This window comes from Hemicordylus capensis, chromosome 1, assembly GCF_027244095.1.
Source record: "Hemicordylus capensis ecotype Gifberg chromosome 1, rHemCap1.1.pri, whole genome shotgun sequence".
NCBI lineage: Eukaryota > Metazoa > Chordata > Lepidosauria > Squamata > Cordylidae > Hemicordylus > Hemicordylus capensis.
The window spans coordinates 107,363,554-107,386,973 of NC_069657.1; the positions used below are offsets into that span (position 1 = coordinate 107,363,554).

At 42.5% G+C, this 23,420-nt stretch overlaps 1 protein-coding gene across 11 annotated transcripts in view; it reads left to right on the forward strand.

The window, feature by feature from the left end:
- The window catches only part of METTL15 (methyltransferase like 15), a 185,818-nt gene that overhangs the window by 153,629 nt on the left and 8,769 nt on the right, over window positions 1-23,420 (forward strand). For 7 of the 11 annotated variants that reach the window (XM_053282836.1, XM_053282837.1, XM_053282841.1 and 4 more), the window contains one exon: window positions 8,144-9,242. The exons of 1 other annotated variant lie outside the window; for it this stretch is intronic. In XM_053282836.1, the coding sequence (XP_053138811.1) occupies window positions 8,144-8,607 (464 nt within the window). In that variant the 3' untranslated portion in view covers window positions 8,608-9,242. Of the gene's footprint in view, window positions 1-193; window positions 298-853; window positions 1,043-4,557; window positions 4,727-8,143; window positions 9,243-23,420 lie in introns of those variants that run through there. 3 more of the 11 variants (XR_008312928.1, XR_008312927.1, XR_008312929.1) reach the window with 3 other exon arrangements.

Sequence of the window (23,420 nt, forward strand, 5' to 3'; positions counted from 1 at the left end):
GGTTTGTTTATTATTTTTATTATTTATTCGATTTCTATATTGTCATGCTTTTGTTTAACACAAGCAGCAAATGACTTGTTTTTAGTAATTAGCGTAATAACTGACCTATTGAAAAATAGTGTCCCAACATTAAGTGATATAAGAAACTAGAGTTAAATACTGAGTTCTGTTGCTAAATTCATATGTATTGCAGGACATGTACATTTATAGACATCAAATGTGTGTGGCAACCTTTAGAAAACAGCAACCATTTCAAAAATAATATGAGAAAGCTGGAGAGGGAACTGGAAATAGCAGGTAAATTGATCAAGGAATTTCAGCACTTAAAATGAAAGATGGTTAGGGCTTTCTTATTTTAAAAAAAGAGAGAGAGAGAGGAAGAGGGACACACACAGAGGAGTGTGTATAGCATGATTGTTTCACCTCTGTGTTCGGGTTTTAGGCATGCTGTTTCATTTAATAATACCCCAAGAGCATGGAGCAAAACCAAAAACTGTTTGTAGTTTCTTGCTCATTCTACGTGAAATCTGTTCATTTTGCTTACCACAATGATCTTTAAATTATATATGGAAGAATCACTTTTTTCATGGTGTAAGTTTTAGCCAGCATCAAGTTAAGGAACTTGGTTTTCAAAGAAAAATGTATTTTATGTTTATTAAATAAAAGAAATACATCTTATGATACAACTTTTAAAGATCATTTTGCTTCATTTAAGTTACAGTCTTCTACTCTCAGTATGCTAAATGCTCCTTTTGTTCACTTTTTTAACCATCTTGGTACATGAAATGGGAAATTGAATACTATAAATACTTCCAACATAAACAATATATTAATTCTTTCATTTGCTTTTAAGGTGCACAGAAAGTGGAAGAAAGCAATGTTTTTCATGTAAAATGGCTAGCATTCATTCTGTAGAGGGGCAGGGCAGACTGGAGGAAAATATGACTGAAAATCCATCATTGCTCTGATTTCAAAGTGGTTTATGATGTGCTGTGAGAGAGAGATGGGCTGGTTTTCCAAAACCAAAGAAAGCATCCCCAAGGTACGGAAGTGACCCATGTGCCCTACTGGATAAAAACATAGAAACAGCCTTGCTGAATCCAAGGCCCATCTAGTCCAGCATCCCGCTCACATGGTGGCCCACCAGCTGCTTCTGGGAAGCCCACAGGCAAGAGATGAAGGCTTGCCCTTTCTCCTGCAGTTGGTCCCCTGTAACTGGTATTCAGAAGCATCCTGCCTCGAAGTCTGGAGGTAACCTATAGCTATCAAGACTAGTAGCCATTGATAGACCTGTCTTCCATCCATTTGACTAAGCCTCTTTTAAAGCCATCCAAGCTGGTGGCCATCACCACAAACTATGGCAGATAATTCCATAGATTAATTATTTGCTGTGTGAAAAAGTACTTTTTGTCAGACCTAAATTTCCTGGTAATCAGCTTCAATAGATGACCCTGGTTCTGGTGTGCATGAGAGAGAGATAGAGAAATCTCTCTGTCCATTCTTGCCACCCCATGCATAATTGTATATACCTCTATCATGTCCTCTCAGTTACCTTTTTTCTAAACTAAAAAGCCCTAGAGGTTGTAGCTTTAACTCATGAGGGAAATTCTCCAGGCCCCTGACTATCTTGGTCGTTCTCTTCCGCACCTTTTCCAGTTCTATTATGTCCTTTTTGAGATACAGTGACCAGAACTGTACACAGTACTCCAAATATGCTCGCACAATGGACTTGTATAAGGGCATTATAATATTAGCATTTTTATTTTCAACCGCCTTCCTAATGATCCAGAGCATGGAATTTGCCTTTTTCACAGCTGCCACATACTGAGTCGACACTTTCAACAAGCTGTCCTCCACTACCCCAAGATCCCTCTCCTAGTCAGCCAATGACAGCTCAATCCCCATTCATGTATATGTGAATTTGGGGGTTTTGCCCCAATGTGCATCACGTTACACTTACTCACACTGAACCACATTTGCCATTTTGTCACCCACTCCTCCAGTTTGGAGAGATACTTTTGGAGCTACTCACAATCTGTTTTGGATTGCACTACCCTGAATAGTTTACTGTCATCTCTAAATTTTTCCTCCTCTCTGCTTATCTCAACTTCTAGATCATTTATGAATACATTGAAAGGCACAGGTCCCAGTACAGATTTCTGGGGGACCAGGGGCATAGCGGGACCCCCGAGGGGCAGGGGACAAAATCTGGGGAGGGGGCCCCTGTGTTGCACCCACAAAACACACCCACACCATAGCGCCCTAAGCCATGCTTCCTGCATCTGATGTCAGACGCAAGGGGTGGGGCAACCAACATCTCCCCGCCCTACCTCCTACCTGGGCGGCAGCTGCCCCCGACACCACTGCTGCCCCTGCCCCGCCACCACTTCTTATCTTGGCCTCTGGGGGGTGGGGAGTGAGCCGAGTGGGGCAGGCCACCTGCTGTGGTGGTGGCAGCAGTGGTGGGCGCTGTGGCTGGCAGGCCTCTTCAGCTGCCCAGCGCACCTGCACAGTTTGAATATGGATGTCGCATGCCCATGACATCACAGTCATGCAACATACATAGTCAAACTGCGCATTCGTGCAGTTCGTCCAGAGAGGCCCACCAGCCACAGTGCCCGCCGCTGCCACAGGGAGTGGCCTGTCCCACTCGGCTTACTCCCCACCACCCCCAGAGGCCAAGATAAGAAGCAGCGGCGGGGCAAACAGGAGGGGCGGCCTCCTTGTAGGCCCCCCTGACCCTATGGAGCAAGAGACATTTGTCCCTGCTTGTCCAATGGATGCTACGCCCATATGGGGGACCCCACTCTTTACTTTCCTCCATTGTGAAAACTGTCCCTTTATTCCTACCTTTTGTTCGCTGTCCTTTAACCAGTTACCAATCTACACATGAGCCCACCTTATCTCATGACTGCTAAGTTTGCTTAACAATTTTTATCTTTAAGCATGCTTTCCATCAATTTACCATAGGAGACCTTGTCTTTTGTGGATACATATTACCTAACGTGTGGCAAGGGTTAACGTGTGGCATTTTGTATTTCGCACATGACTTCAGTATCATGGTTGCTGCTGAATACCACTACTTTGTGGTTGGGGCTTTTTGCAGCTGTGGTAGTTTTTGAATCTGCTCCCAGTATGGGTCAACTAGATTGCATGTTAAGTACCCTTGCTAGAATACTGCTGGCCCAAAGATGTGCGGTGCTGGTGTGAATGCTTAACATGCAATGTGACCAGAGTCACTTGGGAGGCAGATTCAAATATCGCTATGACTGCATGGAGGCCCAGCCATGTGGACATGACCTTTAGCAGCAGCCAGACTGCTTTGGTGGTGCTTGAAATAACCTTGGAATTCTGCAAATAAAAATGAAGAACATTTTTGTCTTCTCTTCTCTTCCATTTAAAAGTAGAATTATTTTATTAACAAGTTAGCATGCTATTAGAATTGAATCTATTTGCTTGTGGCATCCTTGGTATACTTTGAGGGGTTTTTTAATCATAGGAGCAAATGTAAATGTGGCAGTATCTCAAAGAATGGCTTCATATGCTAAAAGAAAATCTGTTTATATTTTACTTATGAAGGCATTCTGGTTTATTCTGTACAGTAGTTAAGATCCATATACATGTTTAGGAAAACCTGAGAACCTAAACATGATCTGCAAATGAATGATGAGGGCTAATGCTTTTCAGTGGTGTCATTCCCATGACCAGGCTTGCAGGTTGGGTGGGGGGCAGGCTGGTTCAACTCACTCCCCCCCACACACAAATGAGCACCTTACTAAATAATCCATGCTGCATGGCACAGCACAGAGCTCCAGATGCCAGGATGATGCATCTTGGCCTCCAGATATCCCACAATGCACCACACAACATGTGCAGTGCATTGGGGGTTTCCTCCAGGAGATGGGCACTCTAGTTCCCTTTCTCTGTGTCTATTGGGGCTGAAAGTAGCTCCAGCGAACACATGATCCTGGATCCCAGGTTAAGGGCTTGCTCAGTTAAGCCCTTAACCCCGGCTAAGAGCCAGGTTTCAAAGCTGGGCTAGGTGGCACTGCCATGCCAGGATCAGGCCCGATCCCAGTCAGTCAGTCATCCTTTATTGTGGTCATAGACCAGTACTTAGTAAAACATACATACTTACAAAAAACTCAGCATAATAAATCAAACAGATTGTAACGCAATATTGACAGGTTAAAATTAAGACAGTTGTGGTGAACTCCAGATAGATCTTACTGAAAGCCAAAGAGAGCAGCGCACCCTCCATTACAATCATAAAACAGGAATCACGGAAAAAAGAAGGCAAAACATTAATGAAAACCTGAGCGGGTGTTGCAAATGATATAACAGTACCTTACCATTTTGCAAATTAAGTTGTCCGATCCCAGCTGTTCACACACACAGCCTAACCCAGGCTAGGGTTCCCTGAGAACAGCCTCAGTGTCTGTTGATATATGTTTAGAAGCAAAACAGGGAGCAAGTACATTAGAAAAAAAATTATTGAGTGATAGACATTTTAATCACGTGGCCCAATACAATGTGAAAAATTGAATCTACTCTTAGATCTCCTTCTGGATTGACCTGCACACTTAAAAGAACACCTGCTTCATTTGTCTGGGTTGTGCGTCCAGTTCTGTTGCTGGATTAAGATGGCATGTGGACTGCCAAAACCCCACCCACAAACATCAACTTGGACAAGACCAGTAACCTGCTTGTGTGTGGAAGGATCACCTCCAACAGATGATTGGCACTGTCAAAGCTGAGTGTGTTGAACATTGTCTGGGCACAGACCCAGATCCTCCCATACAGCCTACTGCTACTCGTGGAGCTTTGCATCTGGGCTATAATATCTTATGCTGTAATTGTCCAGGTGCTGAGCATGAAATGTATGTTTTACCATCTAATCTTAACAATTTGTTAGGGCTGGGGTATTTTGGTGAATGTAAAATTCAGTGACCATGCAGCCCATCAAGTTTGCTCTTTAAATCATGCCTTTTTCTATAGGCATAGGGAGAGACCAAGGTTGCCTTTCCCAGTTAAGGGGAACAAAAGAACAGAGACTGCTAGGGTGCTAGCTTGTATCTTACCCAGTCATTTACTATGCCTCGCACAGAACCATAGACTTTTAGAGTCGGAATGGATTTTGAAGGTCTTCTAGTCAAGCCTCTTGTTCAGTGCGATAGGATAGATAGAGCATGGCATTTTCAATGCTTTTATTCATTTGTTTGTTTGTTTGTTTGTTTATCATATGTCTATACCACCTGATATGTACATCTGTAGGCGGTGTACAACATTTAAAATATTTAAAAGTTACAGATTAAAATACATGACAATAAAAACAATAAAATAAAATAGTGATTAAAACAACTTTTTAAAATTCTTAAAATTAATTCTAATTAATTTTTTTTTAAAGAGTCTTGAGGTTCTTCCAGAAAACAAACAGACAAAGAGATGCTCTTATTTAAGTACGGAGTATATCCCAGATCCCTGGGGCAGCCACAGAGAAAGCCTGGTCGTGGGTCGCCACCAAACGAGCTGGTGGCATCCATAACCAGACCTCTCTAGAAGATCGTAATGGGTGGCAGGGTTTATAACAAAGGAGGTGCTCTCTTACATAGCCTGGACCTGAGCCATTAAGGAATTTATAGCTAATAACCAGCACTTAGTATTTCACCCGGAAACATATTGGCAGCCAGTGCAGTTCTTTCAAAACCAGTGTTATATGGTCCCTTTGTGTTGTCCCAGAGACCAATCTGGCTGCTGCATTCTATACCAGTTGTAGTTTCTGGACTACATACAAAGGCAGCGCCACATAGAGCATTAACATTTCAGTAGTCAAGCCTGGAAGTTACCAGCACATGTAGCATTGTTTTAAGGTCATTCATCAAAGTTACAGATGCAGCTGGCATATCAGCTGAAGCTGATAGAAAGCACTCCTGGCCACCGCCTCCACCTGAGAAACAAGGGAGAGCCCAGGAGCACTCCCAAGCTACATACCTGATCTTTCAGGGGGAGTGGTACCCCATCCAGAACAGGCAAATTTAAACCATCTCTCGGGTCCTGTCCCCCCACAGTCAGTACCTCCATTTTATTTGGATTCAACTTAAGTTTAGGGAAAATATGCCATTTCCTGATGAGGTTGGCATGCAGAAGTAGATCTGGGTGTCATCAACATTTTGATAACACCTAGCACCATCTGGAATCTGCCAGACAGGTAGGAGCGAAAGCACCATAAAATAGTGTCACCCAATCCCACCTCCCTCAGGTGGTCCAGATGGATACCATGGTCGATGGTATCGAAAGCCGCAGAGAGATCCAAAAGGATCAGCAGAGTCACACTCCCTCTGTCGATAGCCAGTTGGAGATCATCTATCAGGCCGACCAAGGCAGTCTCAACCCCATAGCCCACATTCAAGCCAGTTTGAAATGGGTCTAGATAATCTGCCTAATCCAAAACTGACTGGAGAGAGGCCACCACCCACTCAACCACCTTGCCCAACCAAGGAAGATTAGAAACAGGTCTGTAATTAGCTAACTCTGAGGAAGCTTATGTTATGGCTTGATATTGGGGGCCAGAAACTGGCATGTTTGCACAGGTGTTATCCCCTGATCCATCTGGATTACTTTTTATTACTACTTCTTTTTATGCTTAGTAACTATCTGATCTCTGGCAATGACTCAGATTTGGGACTCTAAATTATTATTTTCACTCTCCTTACCATTCAAAGAACACAGATATCTCATGAAGAACACTGATCTGCCCAGTAACTACACTGTGTGGGGGAATAAGGGTTGGACGAGCAGGGCAGTTAAAGAAGGGGCAAATTAAAATAGAAAGGAGCACTGGAAAGAAGTATCGTCCAGGATCTTTCTACAAAACCTCTTTTAGGTTGTAAAAGAGGTTCCTATTGAGAATATTTATGAAGATATCCTTTCACTAGGTAAAAAAGGGAAATGTGGCAAGTGAAAACAGTGCAATTAGAAGAAAGGTCTGATTATCAGAATGAATTGCCATTAATAAGTTCTTCTGGCTATAGCAACCAATTACTACGTAGTTTTTATTTAAGAATTATCTAATAATACATAGAAAAATTATTAATTGTTTAAATTGGCATTTTTGCCTCGATGATTTTATCTTCATTTAATTAATCCCACTGTAGATAATACAGAAATCTAAGAAAATAATCAACAAATTACAAAACTACAACCTTGCAACAAATGAGGGCGCTTAAGCATTTTAATTTTAGAGTAAATATGTATTTGTTATTTATTGATTGGTCATATTTATATACCCCCTAATATATACATCTCTAGGGCACACAATCCAAATTCAAATATAAAAATAAAAACTGGTATTTATGTTTGTCACTAAATATCTGGTATTTAGTGATTGAACACATTCCACTAGCCAAGTTTCTTGCTAGAAACTGTGCCAGCCTTCCATTTCCAGCACTAAGTTGGTGGGACAGTAGCAAGAATGAGGGGCAAATACATCCTGTTTGTTCTACTTTGGGAGCATCTGAATAAACATTTCCTCCCTTATTGAAAAACTATTGGTAGGAGTGCCTAATATTCCTGGGGTTCTCTAAGGTGCCAGATAAAGCAGATAGGAAGGCAGACATCCTGCCCACCTTTCAACTTGACCCAGCAAATGCCAACATTTACCAGAAATGTCTTTAGCCAATGGCACTTTGTTAGTTTCACAACTCGGATAGATGTCAGTACTTTCCGACTACAACCTTAAACATGTTAAGAAAAATCAGCAGTTACCAAGTTTTCTAATGTTCACCTTTGTTATTAGTGAAGCTAAGAGTTGATTCAGAGAATTGCTTGTGGGATAGAGCTTTCACACTCTCTTCTCCCTGCTGTAATCTCTGGCTACCCGAGAAAAGCCAATCCTGAGGGCCAAGGGTCCCTCAGGAAGAGCAAGAGCTATATGTTGCATGGGGCTACAGATGGATGGGAAAGTTTGTGGAAATCTTATTCCTCGCACCATCAGAAATGCCTCTCACCGCTTGTGCGAGACACATTTCACTCTACCCCAGTGATTATAGAGAAGAGCCATATAGAAGTGCATAACTGACAAAATAGTAATCTCTCTCTCTCTCTCTCTCTCTCTGTGTGTGTGTGTGTGTGTGTGTGTGTCCAGGTGCTTTCCCAGAAGCAGCTTTATATGCTCGTAAAGACTTCCTTCAGAGACCAACACATGTTGCTACCAAAACTTTTCAAGCCTTGCGCATATTTGTGAACAATGAGCTTCATGAACTCTATGAAGGGTTAAAGGCGGCTGAGAAGTTCCTCAAACCTGGAGGTCGACTTGTAACACTTTCTTTCCATTCATTAGAAGATCGTATCGTCAAGCGATTTCTTCATGGTATAGATATGTCAGAGAAATTCAACCTCAATATAAGGCAGAAAATAAGGCAAATGGGAAATAATTCTTCAGAACAAGAGCATTATGATGATGGTATTGATGATGAAGAATTGTCTAATGGAAATGGTAACTCAAAATGGACAGCCATACAGAAGAAAGTGCTTACTCCCCAAGCTAAAGATAATGAAAATAATCCAAGAGGACGCTCAGCAAAACTAAGAGGAGCCATCAAGTTGTGACTTATTGGCTGACAACCCAAGCAGACAAACTGGGATGTTATAGAACTGTGAAGAGATATTACTCAGAATTCAATCAAAGTGTTGTGAAGCAGCAGAGCACATGCACCAGGGGGAACAAGTTTTGCATCTGTCCCCATTAGTGCACTTTGCCTTAAAAAATGTGTCCCTGAGGACTGCACGACTTTTGGGAACATATTTCTACAAGCAAGCAGGGCTTTGGGGAGAGATGCAAACATTGCTTCCCCATCCCCTCCTCATGTGCTGGGCTGCGAGACAAATAGCACAATTAGTGTCTTGACTCCATGGGAGGGTGGACCTCTTGCTCCGCCCTCATGAAGCTGCAGAGCATGTGAGCTACTATTCTTTAACAAGAAGCTTGATCACTATATTAGGAAAAGTATCATGAAACATGTCCATTAAAATTATTTTTACCTTGAAATTTGTGGGTTTAATGTTTTTAGTTTTAAAATATCTAATCCTTTTGTTAATTTTGGGTGTCTTGATATTATAGGGATTTGTTTCAAATTAAAAAAAACTATGATGAATGGTAATGAAAATGTTTTTCACTTTTTAAAAGTTATATACTGCTTTCCCCAATTTTCATTATATGTATCATTAAATGTTAAATATAAGTATCTTGCCTCAAATAATTTTATTTAAAAGAGGCATCAGAGAGAAAAAACAAACTTGTGTGTTAAATATTTTCCCTATTAACATTAAATATGAATGAGTATACTATTTTGGGATAGTGGCACACATTGAAGTGTGTCTCCAGCTTAAAAGCAGATTTATGACTTCAACAATTAAATTTGAAGAGTGATGGTATAGGGTATATGAGTATACACAGTACAGACATTATTCAGAAAAGGTTACTCAGAAGTGATGTATGCAGAGTGGTTCTGTTCTACCCCTAAGTGATTAGTGGAATGTTCCAAAACACAGAAGTTGTTGATAATTTAACTGATACAGGAGGTTTTGACTGTTGTGCTGGTCTCCTCCACAAAGAAGAATGACTCCTCTGTTTTGTTTAAAGAGTACTATTCTAACAACCATGACATTCTTACAGCTTTTCCAATATAAGGGGTGTGCAGCATCTGTGGTGAACTCAAGCTAAATTCATGCAACTTCACAGTAAGCAGAGATTTGAATAGACAATTTTTAGAACGGAAGCAATCAGTGAGACCCCCCAAGGATCTGGGTTTGGATTGGTGCTGTTTAAATTACCGTAAATAGTCCAAGAAGGCATGCTGCGTGCTCTGCATGGCAATGATATGCATTAACATTCTGAAGAAGTGATGGAACTATCAGAGCTCATTTAAAGAATAGTGTTGATCAATATTTCTCTGACTGGGAGCGGGGGCAGGCCCTTCCCGAGAAGAGTAAGCATGGGATCCACTAGGGAGATGTAAACAGTTTTGCATGTGAGAGTAATAGCTCTATAAGCAGGCAAGAAGCAAGGTTTTCTACTGTGTGGATAGTAGTCCCACTGGAATTACTAAAAGGGAAGAGTGGAGTTGCAGATTCTTGACTGCTACAGGCCCAATTACGTCAGTCCAGAGATGAAAGGCACAAAGGCAAGGTGTGTGTCGGAGGCACAGGGCAAAGTGCAGGGGGCAGAGGAGCTCATGGCTTGCAAGAGCATGGAATATCTATCTAGTTTACTAGGAAAGCACAATTGTGAAGTATACCTCCAAGAGTATCATTTACGGTAAAATTGACATGAGTAGTAGAATACACTTAAGCACAAACAGAGATGGCACTAGCCAACAGCTGAGGGTCAATTGGATGCAGAAAAACTGAAAAATCAAAAATAGCAGTCGTGTCCTTTCTCAGCTCCTGAGAAGCTGGGGTCATGATTGACTCTCACTGCTATCCGTCTCTTTGGCCATGTTTCATTTTACTTAAGACTGCCCTTCGTTTTCATCCCAGTTGCTCATGCCATACTGTGTGTGAGCATATGAAGCATGACTTAATGCCTTCCATTTTGCAATAGCTAGCTTGATGGAGTGATCTCTCTGGCATGTTGGCCCTTGTGTTTATGTGACTTTCAGATTGCCCTCAAATAGAAATTCCCATTTAGATTGCTTCCCATCTACTGCTTGATTTAGATGAGATAGACAATCTTCTAAAGCAGAGCTTGGTATTCTTGAATACTTGGTTCTAGGAAAGCTCTGGTTTCTTACTTCATTCTGTATACAGGAAGACCCCATTATCTGTGGGGGTTCTGTTCTGCAGGGGAGGGGAGCACAGATAGCAAAACCGCAGATAACATGGCATTTGTCCAATGGTAATTGGGGGGTTTGGTTCCTGTTCCAGTGAAAAGTGGAACAAAAAAGACAAAAATACTTCTTTTTATTAAAAATCGTATTTTCTCTCTTTTCCTCACAAAAATGAGCCACAAAATGGCTCCTGTACTCAAAATGGAAGGCGGAAATGACCTTGGAGGTCATTTCTGCCCGTCCCCAACTCGCGAATATGCAAGTCTTAAGCCTTTCATTGCTGGTTTTTATCGTGTTTACCGAGGTCAGGTGGAAATTACCCAACCACAGATACGTGAAACCACAGATGCTGTGCCCATCACATTCTCTGCAATAAATGGAAGTGAACTAGGCCTTTTCCTGATCTTCCCCTCCACCTTTATATGTTAGATCATAGACAGACCGGAGAAAAAGCTGTTCCTGCAGTGATCTGCACCAGCTTGGCTTATCCCTAGACCAGTTAGAGATGAGCTAATTTTCAAGAGGGCAGGATAACTAGGAAGGCCACATGGCTGGCTGGGTCATCCTGTCCCCTTCCCTCTCCATGACGTCCCATTCTTTCCTCTCCCTCAAGAAAAGTGTAGTGGTTAGAGTAAACTAAATTGCTCAGTAGAAGTCCTATTGAAATTAAGTAGTTCTTTCACTCCTGAGTCATACTGTTGAATAACTTAGTCTGGATGCCAGCCAATTATAGAAGTATTTCCTGACTAGTACAACTTCATTTACCATGTAGCTGTGATTTAAATTGTAAAGCCTAGGATGTTCTGTGGTGTGGTGCCAGCGTGGTGTCGTGGTTAGAGTGCCGGACTAGGACCGGGGAGACCCGAGTTCAAATCCCCATTCAGCCATAATACTAGCTGGGTGACTCTGGGCCAGTCACTTCTCTCTCAGCCTAACCTACTTCACAGGGTTGTTGTGAAAGAGAAACTCAAGTATGTAGTACACCGCTCTGGGCTCCTTGGAGGAAGAGTGGGATATAAATGTAAAAATCATCATCATCATCAAATTAGCTCCCACAAGAGTTTATAGCAGTGAGAGATGTATTGAGTCCCTCATCTAAAGACAGGAACATGAATTGTATACAAAAGTGTGTTTATTAGAATGCTATCACAGATAAAGGGGTGAGCTGTTCTGTTTATCAGTAGTGGTTCCTCTCTGCTAGGAATGATTGTTACTGCAGAAAGATGCAGTCATTTGTGTACATAATTATATTATAAAATCAAAAGTTGTCCTTTGTATCAATGGCCTACAATGACAATCAAAGCCTACAATGACATCTGTAGTTGTCATTATTATTTTTATTTATTTGTTTATTTTTTAATTGAAATACTTCTAAGGAGAACCTTGAGCTTTCCACTATGGTAATGAGAGTCAGAGCAAATAATACTTGCTTGATTGAGAGAGAGAAAGGTAATTGTCATAGCACACTATATCATTCATTATGAAGAAAATAGCTAATATTCTGTTTTATCTTGATGGACCTTTTGGTTACTCCTATCATTCTCTCATTTAAGTAAGTTAACATTTGCACTATTAATACAGAATAAAAAGTTCTGTCAAATAGGTTATTAAATATCACAACTCTTTAAAATTTATTAATTTGACTGTCATCAACCCATTTCTTCAAAGTACAAGAACTAATATGACTCATGGCATCGTTGCTTGAACCTGTTCAATGAATGTCAATTAATTCTGCCTATGACAGTAATTTCTAAATATTCCAGGGGCTACATCTCTCAAATCTGGATCTGCACTGTGACTCAGAGCTGACTCAAAAAATGTAAGGGGTGGGATGTAGTAGAGTCCTTCTTGGACTGTACTACTCTAAGATTTCAGAAATCCCTGTGCCCCAAGTAAAAGACTCCCTGCACTTGTAAAGCTAGTTTATTTGGGTGGCGGTTTAGCTAAAACCCTTCTCTCTGGCATGTGAGCTTTCCTCTCTATGTGTTTGTTTCCCCCACCCCCAAGAGATTCTATCAAAAGACATGGAGCTCTTTCTCACAATCGGAGAAAGGGCTCCAAAGGGGCGAGAGGAGGAAGCCTTGAAATGCTTACCTCCCCCACAGACTATCCGCTCTCACTTGCGATCCCTGGGTGGCTCATATGCCCAGTCGATGGCTGGCTCCTGCTGGCAGCAGGGGGTTTCTGGGGCCAGAAGGCCCCTGGAACTTCCATAAAGCACCACGTTTGTACTTTACCATGATTTTTGACTATAGGCTATCCTACCTGCTTTTTTGTGTATTTGCTGATGCAAAAAGGCAGACAAAAATAGTACATAAGAACATAAAAAAGCCCTGTTGGATTAGGTCCAAGGCCCATCTAGTCCAACATTCTGCTTCAGCCAGTGGCCCACCAGATGCCTCTGGGAAGCACACAGGCAAGAGCTGAGGCTAATGCTTACAACTTTTGTCAGTTTTATACTGATTGCTCAGAGATGCATTTCCTTACAATAATGCAGGTAAATTTGGGGGGAGGTGGAGTTTTTGTTAAAGTAGTTATATGTAATTCAATTAACAAAACAAACTTTGGTGCTGCACTTGCTGTATCCTAACTTGGGCAATGTCATTTGTTTGCATATTTTTGCTAACTTTATAGTTGGAAAAAAACTACATTTTAGACGTTATAGCTAAAAATATCTTTCCCTTCAAGAGACTAAGGCTGCAAACCTGAGCACACTTAACTAGGGAGTACACCCCACTGAACAAATGGGACTTACTGTAGTAAACATGCATAGGATAGCACTGCACACAGCTGAAATCCTATGCACAGTTTCTTTGCAGTATGCCGGACCCCACCTCCGCACCAGCGCAATGGGACGGGGGCAGGCACAGACTGCCATCTTGCCCCCCCTCCACATGGACAGGATTGGCAAATGAGGGAAGGAAGCAAGCTAATCGGATCCCAGCCGCCTCCATTCCTCAGTTGCTCTGCTTGGGGGGTGGCTTGACTCACCAGCTCAGAGTTTTGGTGGCTTGAGTTGGGGGTGGGTCGGGTTACCCCCCCCCATCAGCGGGGTAAAGCCTCGCGGTGAGAGGAAGTCAGCACCTGGCGCCTGACCGAAGCATTACCCAGCCCTTTGCCCTGGTGTGGGGACTGCCCTCCTTAGGAGGCGGACCCACATGGGAGGAGTACCCACACTCTGGTTAGTTAGGTACCTCGTTACCAGTCTTATTCCATTGTACATTAATATAGTGGCCCTATTTCACTCCAACTAAGTGTGTCCTGTCTTCACTGGGGCTGGGGGTGCATTGCCGGTCCCTGCCTCTGTGCCAGCATGATGGGACGGAGCGTGGGGTTGTGCCCCCGTCATATGAGGCAGGCATGGGTCGCCTTTTTGCCCCCCTCCACATGGCCGGGATTGGCCAGTGAAGGAAGGAGGTGGGCTAATCGGGTCCCGGCCACCTCAGTTCCTCAGTTGCTCTGCTTCTTGGCACCCACCCACCCTGTACTCAGTGAGGGACAGCTGGTTGCCTGAGGGGCCAAGTAGGAATTTTTTGGGTTGCACCAGATTGGCATTAGGCACAGTCTCTTTTTCTCCTACTTTTCACTGAGTGCTTAGGGTCGTGGGTCATATGTAGGCACTGAAGGTAACCGGTCACTTGGCAGGAGCATGTGGGTTTTGGGTAGGTAGATTGATTAACGGTGTTTAGCTGGAGGGCCATTTGGGGTGAGGCAGGGCCAAGGATTTGTGTGGCCTGGAGGATTGGGCAGGGCCCCCGCTCGGGGGGTGGCTCGACTCACCAGCTCAGAGTTTTGGCAGCTTGAGTTGAGGGTGGGTGGGATTGCCCCCCCATCAGCAGGGTAAAGCCTCGCAGTGAGAGGAAGTCAGGACCTGGCACCTGACCAAATCAGTACCCGGCCCTTCACCCTGGTGTAGGGATGGACCTCCTTAGGAGGCGGACCCACATGGGAGGAGTACCCGCACTCTGGTTAGTTAGGTACCTTGTTGCAAGTCCTATCCCGTTGTACATTAATATAGTGGCCCTATTTCACTCCAACTATGTGTGTCCTGTCTTCATTGGGGCTGGGGGTGCAAAGTCCCATTGAATGTTGTGGAACTGACTTCTGGGTAACCGTGTGTCAGAATGAGTTGCCTGGTTGCAATCCTATGAACATTTACATGGGAGTAAATCCCACCAAATTCAGCGTGATTTACCTCTGAGTAAACATATATAGGTTGCTTATGTTCGTACCCATTTCTCTGAGCACATACATGTCCCTGAACCAGGCTTTTTAGGGATGGAGGCTAGAGAGCTGAGTCAGATAGAAGTGACAAGGGATGATGTTCTAAACTGTCTGGAAAAACTGAAAGCTAACAAATAACCAGAGCCGGATGGCATCCATCCAAGAGTCCTCAAAGAACTCAAATGTGAAATTGCCGACCTCCTTGCTAAAATATTTAACTTATCCCTGAAATTGGGCTCTGTACCAGAGGACGGGAGAGTTGCAAATGTAATGCCAATTTTCAAAAAGAGATCCAGGGGCGATCCGGGAAATTACAGGCCGGTTAGCCTAACGTCTGTTCCAGGCAAATTGATGGAAAGCATCCTCAAGGATCAAATTGTAAAGCACCTAGAAGAACAGGCCCTGCTGGGAGTGAGCCAGCAAGCGATGTGGCCAGATTCGTAGATGATACCAAACTCTTCTGGGTAGTGAAATCCAAAACGGATTGTGAGCAGCTCCAAAAGGATCTCTCCAAACTGGGGGAGTGGGTGACAAAATGGCAAATGCGGTTCAATGTTAGCAAGTGTAAAGTGATGCACATTGGGTCGAAAAACCCAAACTTCAAGTATATGCTGATGGGATCTGAGCTGTCGGTGACGGACCAGGAAAGGGATCTTGGGGTTGTGGTTGACAGCTCGTTGAAAGTGTCGACTCAATGTGCGGCAGCTGTGAAAAAGCCAATTCCACGCTAGGGATCATTAGCAGGGGGATTGAAAATAAAACGGCTAATATTATAATGCCCTTATACAAAACTATGGTGCAACCACAATTGGAGTACTGCGTACAATTCTGGTCACCACATCTTAAAAAGGACATTGTTGAACTGGAGAAGGTACAGAAGAGGGCAACCAAGATGATCAGGGGCCTAGAGTACCTTTCTTATGAGGCAAGACTACAACACCTGGGGCTTTTTAGTTTAGAAAAAAGACGACTGCGGGGAGACATGATAGAGGTCTATAAAATCATGCATGGTGTGGAGAAGGTGGAGAGAGAGGAATTCTTTTCCCTCTCACACAACACTAGAACCAGGGGTCACTCCATGAAATTGATTGCCAGGAGGTCTAGGAACAACAAACGGAAGTACTTTTTCACACAATGCATGATCCACTTGTGGAACTCTCTGCCACAGGATGTGGTGAACCTGGATGGCTTTAAGAGGGGTTTGGATGACTTCATGGAGGAGAGGTCTAGTCGGAGGGCTATGGGCCACCTCCAGCCTCAAAGGCAGGATACCTCTGAGTACCAGTTGCAGGGGAGTAATGGCAAGAGAGAGGGCACGCCCTCAACTCCTGTCTGTGGCTTCCAGCGGCATCTGGTGGGCCACTGTGCGAAACAGGATGCTGGACTAGATGGGCCTTGGGCCTGATCCAGCAGGTCTGTTCTTATGTTCTTATGACATGTTGATGTGATTGTTATTTATAACGCACCTGGAGTCCCAAACCCACCCACTGGGTCATCAGTAGCAGATGTAAATTTAATTCTGGTGACAAGTGTTATGCATATTTGCCTTCATTCCAACCAAGCCCACCGCCTTTTTTAATTAGCAGCAGCAACAGCTGTAGAAGTATTTCATTTACTTATCTATCTATCTATCTATCTATCTACAGGTGAAACTCGGAAAATTAGAATATCGTGCAAAAGTCCATTAATTTCAGTAATGCAAATTAAAAGGTGAAACTGATATATGAGACAGACACATTACATGCAAAGCGAGATGTCAAGCCTTAATTTGTTATAATTGTGATGATCATGGCGTACAGCTCATGAAAACCCCAAATCCACAATCTCAGAAAATTAGAATATTACATGGAACCAAGAAGACAAGGATTGAAGAATAGAACAATATCGGACCTCTGAAAAGTATACAGTGTACTGTGCTTGATTGGCCAGCAAACTCACCTGACCTGACCCCATAGAGAATCTATGGGGCATTGCCAAGAGAAGGATGAGAGACATGAGACCAAACAATGCAGAATTGCTGAAGGCCGCTAATGAAGCATCCTGGTCTTCCATAATACCTCATCAGTGCCACCGGTTGATAGCATCCATGCCACGCCGCATTGAGGCAGTAATTGATGCAAAAGGGGCCCAAACCAAGTACTGAATACATATGCATGCTTATACTTTTCAGAGGTCCGATATTGTTCTATTCTTCAATCCTTGTCTTATTGGTTCCATGTAATATTCTAATTTTCTGAGATTGTGGATTTGGGGTTTTCATGAGCTGTACGCCATGATCATCACAATTATAACAAATTAAGGCTTGACTTATCTCGCTTTGCATGTAATGCATCTGTCTCATTTATCAGTTTCACCTTTTAATTTGCATTACTGAAATTAATGGACTTTTGCACGATATTCTAATTTTCCGAGTTTCACCTGTATCTATCTATCTATTTTATTGTTAAATTTCTATACTGCTTTTCATTAAAACAACCTCAAGGTGGTTTACACAAAAATTAGACTACAAGAATTACACAATTAAAATATCAGGTAGAATATGAAAATACAGATCTGATTAAAAAGATTTTTTTAAAAATGCCATAGAACCATACAAGATACAAATCAGCAGCAATAGGAACAATAATATAAAAGGAGCGGAGAGCATTCCAGAGTCTGGGGGCAACAACTAAAAAGGCCCCGTCCTGCATGCAAGGTAGGAGGTCCACCCCTTTCTTGTGCATGGCTGGCAGTGCCAATTTTTGCTCAGCTACAGCATGGAGAAGTTGACATGGGTAGTTTTAAGCTTATTCACTGAAGGAAAATTAGCGTATTTGAGCAGCTATCAAGGAAGCACGACCATCAATCTCCTTTTCAAAAAGACAAAATATTTTCCTGGTAGGAGAATTCAACGTTGTTTTTAAAAAAATACCACTAAGAATATCCTTTTAAAAGCATATGCTTTCTTTCCTAGGCTGTGTTTTCATCTTTCTCCATTTTACTCTTAGCATCAGTTCTGTAGTTTATTCAGTAAACGAGACAGCACTATAATTTCCTTTCATGCCTGTTAGGAGTGAAGATTTCTTGTCTGACATTGGGCTGGTTTACCATGCTTCCATACACAACCATTGTTTCCTTTTGTCATCTTGACAGAGAACAAAATCCAGCCATGTTTTCACTCATTATAACATTCCAATACCTTGCCCCAGGCCTTAAGAATGTTCAGTTCCCACCTGCAACAGCAGAGTAATGTGTCTGCATTGAGAAATTCACTTTGTCATCTCTTGAGACAAACAAATAAATCCTGAGCTAATCTGCCTCAAATATCTTTGATGCATCGTTTATTCTAGTATCTATTTGCCATGTATTAACAAAAAATACTATAGTGTTGCCCTTTAGTTGTGTCTGGTCCAGCTGCAACGACATGCAAGAAGGAACACAGTCCTGAAAGAGCTCTCTTATTCTCAAGGTTAGCTTCAGCAGTGAATTGTCTATTGTAGATCACCATGTTTTATTGGGGATGTGGGGAATCCAGTCACTTCAATTAGAACACTGAGCTGTAAAATACAATGCAGCCACTATGAAATTGAACACAGGTTAATGAGGTAAGTAAATGCATACAAACTGAATGTTGATTTAGCAGTAATTAGAGGAAATTTACATTTGTTAGAGCAGACGGTTAAGTGTGGAGGTGCTGCATTCTATTTGTAGCTTAGCTACAGCCAAGCATGATGGCTATGTGGCATCTGTCAATTTTATTAAAATTGGGTGTCCTAAATCCATATTTAAACTTCCCTCAAAACATGAAAGCCCTGCTGGATCAGGCTCAAGGCCCATCTAGTCCAGCAACCTGTTTCACACAGTGGCCCAACAGATGCCACTGGGAGCCCACAGGCAAGAGGTATGTGCATACCCTCTCTCCTGCTGTTGCTCCCCTACAACTGGGTATTTAGAGGCATCTTGCCTCTGAGGCTGGAGGTGGCCTATAGCCCTCAGTCTAGTAGTCATTGATAGACCTGTCCTCTATGAAGACCTGTCCATTCAGAAGCTTGTCCAAAATTTGGTTTCCTATGAGGCAGATGGAGAGAAAAATGAAAGGCTATAATGATTGAATCTGGTGCTCTTCTATGAGAACTCAAGCAGAAAAGCTTGTATGCAATCTTCTGCTGTGCTTGTTTGTCTCAGGATTTTTGATTGGGGCAAGTGTCTGCAACCAAGCAACTCTAGGTAGGCTGTGAGCAGACCTGTATGCATCTCAGTTTTCCTCACAAGCATTTCCTCACAAGCATTTGAACAGGTATGATTGATTTGTGAGTGAATGAGTGATTTGATTAAGTTCCGTCAAGTTGGTGTTGACTCTTAATGAACACATAGATTCTCTCCAGGATGATCTGTCTTCAACTTGGCCTTTAAGGTCTCGCAGTGGTGCCTTCATTGCTGTCATAATCGAGTCCATCCACCTTGCTGCTGGTTGTCCTCTTCTCTTTCCTTCAACTTTTCCCAGCATTATGGACTTCTCAAGGGAGCTGGGTTTTCACATAATGTGCCTGAAGTATGATAGTTTGACCCTGGTCATTTGTGCCTCGAGTGAAAATTCTGGATTGATTTGTTCTATGATGCATTTGTTTGTTTTCCTAGCTGTCCATGGTATCCTCAAAAGTCTTCTCCAGCACCATATTTCAAAAGCGTCAATGCTTTTTCTATCTTTGCTTCTTCAAGGTCCAGCTTTCACATCCACAGAGTGTCACAGGAAAAACCATTGTCCGAACGATTCTAATCTTTGTAGATAGACATGTCACAGCATGTAAATATCTTTTCCAAGGCCTTCATTGCAACCCTACCAAGTGCTGGTCTGTGGCGTATTTCTTGACTGCTGGATCTTTTACTGTTAATGGTTGATCCTAAAAAGGCAGAAGCTATCCATCTCTTCAATGTCTTCATTCTCAATTCTGAGGCTGGATAACTATAGCTGTAGTCATTAGTTTAGTCTTCTTTACATTTAGTCATTGTCCCATTTTTTCACTGTGCTCCTTCATTTTCATTACTAGAGCTTGCAGATCATCCACATTCTCAGCTATCAGAGTGGTGTCATGAGCATAGCGCAGGTTATTGATGTTTCTTTCTCCAACTTGAAAACCACACTCATCTTCTTCCAATCCAGCTTCTCTCAGTATATGTTCAGCATATAAGTTGAATAAATAAAGAGAAAATATACAGCCTTGTCTTACTCCTTTGCCGATCTGGAACCAGTCTGTTTCACCATGTTCCATCTGGACTGTGGCTTCCTGTCCTGTGTATAGGTTTCTCATGAGAACAATGAGACGTTCTGGGACACCCATTTTCCTAAGGACATTCCACAACAACATGGTCGATGCAATCAAAGGCTTTTCTGTCGTCAATAAAGCACATATTGACTTCTTTTTAGTATTCTTTGGCTTTCTCAATTATCCAGCGTGCATCAGCAATGACAACTCTTGTTCCTCAGCCTTTTCTGAAACCAGCTTGAACATCTGGCATTTCCCTTTCCACATAGGGAAAGATTTGTGAGTACCCCTGTTTGAATGCTTGCAATGTCAGTAATTAAGATGTGTTGTATACAGCTTGCTGCCTGGTGCCTTTTGGAATAGTTCTGTTAAAAATAGTATGTCTAAGTTAGTATGGTTGATTGATGTTGAGAAAGTGACTTGAGGCTGTGATAAATCGTGACATGCAAAAACAGTCACTTGCACTCACAGGGATCCAAGGAACTCTCACTTCCATGTAATCAGAGGGACAGTTGCTTGTTTTTCTTTCTGATTGTATCCCCTTGTATGGTGTTAAATCCGGTTTTAGAGATTCCCTAGAACTTCAGGAGACACATTTGAGTGCAGGGGCAGGAACAGGAGCTGAAATGGGCAAGAGGTGCAAAAGCCCTGGTGGACAGGGGATCCTTTGGACCACAATTTCGAGTCTAGAATATTTTCCAAACATATTCATACAAAGACTGCTCTCCCTCTGTATTTTGTAATGACTTATAGTATGCATGCTTCAAGTATTTAATCTACATAGGACTACACAGCAGAGTCCTGAACTGCTGGACAATAATGAGGTTGTGTTTGCACAGTTAAAGAACTTCATAAGTAGTAAGTAAGGAATAAGTTTGTTTCCTTTATCTGAATTAAAACCTATGTAGCTGAAAATGTACCCTAGTAGTGTGCAATCTCTCTCCTCCCCACCGCCCCCAGTTATTGTTTTATTTGTTGTTGTTTTGCTGTTTAGAACTTGGCTCAAAATGCTGGTTCATTGTGGCCACTATTAATTTCATGAGTAGCAACTGTTTTTCATTGCTTTGTTTGGTTTTAAAATAGGGGTCTGTTTTGCAGCATGGCAAAGTATGGGGCTTTCCCCCTTCTTCTCTTCTTTTAAAACTGAAAAGGAGCACAGAGCTCCTTTTACCAGCCACCTCACCTCTGGGAGCAGCCATGAGCTCCCTCGACCCCACCATAATGCCCCAGACACTTCATTGGTCTAAGGCATTGGTAGCTGCTAGTGGGGGCCTCTGTTTTTGTGGTGGTGGCCATGCTCCTCCCCCCCACACTGCCAATGCCCTGGATTGATACATCAGGTCATTGTGAGCAAAAAATATGGCTGTTGCATGAGATCAGAAGTCTACCACTCTCATGCTCAGCAGTGGGGAAAACCCTCATTGTAGGTCCTCATTGCAGGTACGGTGAAGGCTCCCTGCAACTGCTCAGCTCTCCTTCCGCTCACCTACTGCTGCGCAGGATGTGGGCCTCTTTTTCTTTCATTGAAATCAACAGAAATAAGTTGGCTTAAGTTCAAGTACTCTGACATGCAGCACAATCTTACAGATGTTTACTCTTAGAATTCAAAGAGATTTACTCCTAGATTAGTCTGCATAGGTTTAATTGATTTGTGGATTGACTTGTAAAAATTGCATGGAAATTTAGCTGTGGCTTATGGATGCAGAATTTTGTATGTAGTAAAATTCAGAAAGTATCTATGCATAAAAACACCAATAGTGCACAAAGGGCAGGGGGTATGCTCCTAAAATTGATCAGATCGCATTCAGAACCTCAAACTGAATGTTGATAATGCAAAATTCTGCCATTATGTTGTACAGCTGAATTCAAAACAAACTCTGGCAACAGTGATAATCCTTAAAGTTTCCCAGAATAAATAACAGTTCATTTTTCTCCTTTGCAAGATTTGCCTTCCAAAATTTGGCAAAATTCAGTCTAACTGCAGGCAGAGCACATTACACGGGTCCCTATAAACATTTTTGTACATAATTCAGGAAGAATCGAGTAGGGTATACAGGTGGATGTACCTTCATCTGATGGTTTCCCTGTCCATTTTCCATAAGTATTTTGTTTCTTTCACATCACCACCATAGATTAATGGCACTACCATTAATTTTAGAACAGGCACAAGACCAACCTTTACAACATTAATGCTGTATATTTTGGAATTTTTTCATACTCCTAAATTCCATTTTGTGGCCATCTTTAAAATTTCCTTTCCTGATATTCTAAGCATTTGAGAGAGAAAAAAACTTTTGGAAAATAGTAAGTAACAAACATCCATTATTTTAATTTGTAAACCTTTTCCCTCTTTCACAACATATGATTTATGCCTGTCCACACGAGTTTAATAAAATACAATAGATTTTGGATCTTGCTTTTCATTCCTGCCTGTTGCTCATTTTCCTACGTTAGAAAGACGTAACTACAGGTTGGCTCTAGGCCTTTGCAGTTGCTCAGTATTTCAGCACCATGGTCCCCTCTTCCAGGGATAGAAAGCATTTGGGGAATCCCCCCCTTTGACGGGGGGATTATGACAGAGCAACTTGCTTGACCATATAAGTCATTATGCCATAATCTCTTCGAGCCCTCCACTTCCATAAGTGGGCTTTCTCCAGAAGCCCCTATGATGATCCAGGGGGCTCTGGAGGAAGCCCATTTGTGGATAAACAGGATTAGAGATTACAGCAGAGGGGCTTGCTCAGCCAAATGAGTCACCCTATCATAGTCTCTTCCAAGCATCCTCCAACCTGTGAATGGCCTTCCTCTAGAGGCCCCTGCAGGGGTCCCTAGGGGACATTCCCATTTGCAGATGGGGAAGGCATGAGAAGTGAATCTACTTACCAAGAAAATCTCAATGGTGCTGTCTCCTGGACCTCCATCTGCAAATGGGCATGTCCTCTAGAGGTTCTCATGATAATGCAGCGGCTTTGGTGGGATGCTTTCATTTACAGATGGGTGGTGGTGAGAAAAGGCAGCAATGGAGTGGCTTTGCCCTTAGACAAAAGAGCCACACACACCTGCTGTCACATGGAGATGGGCACTGGGCTGTAGGGGTGCGCTTGAACCGAAATTTGCGGTTCAGTTC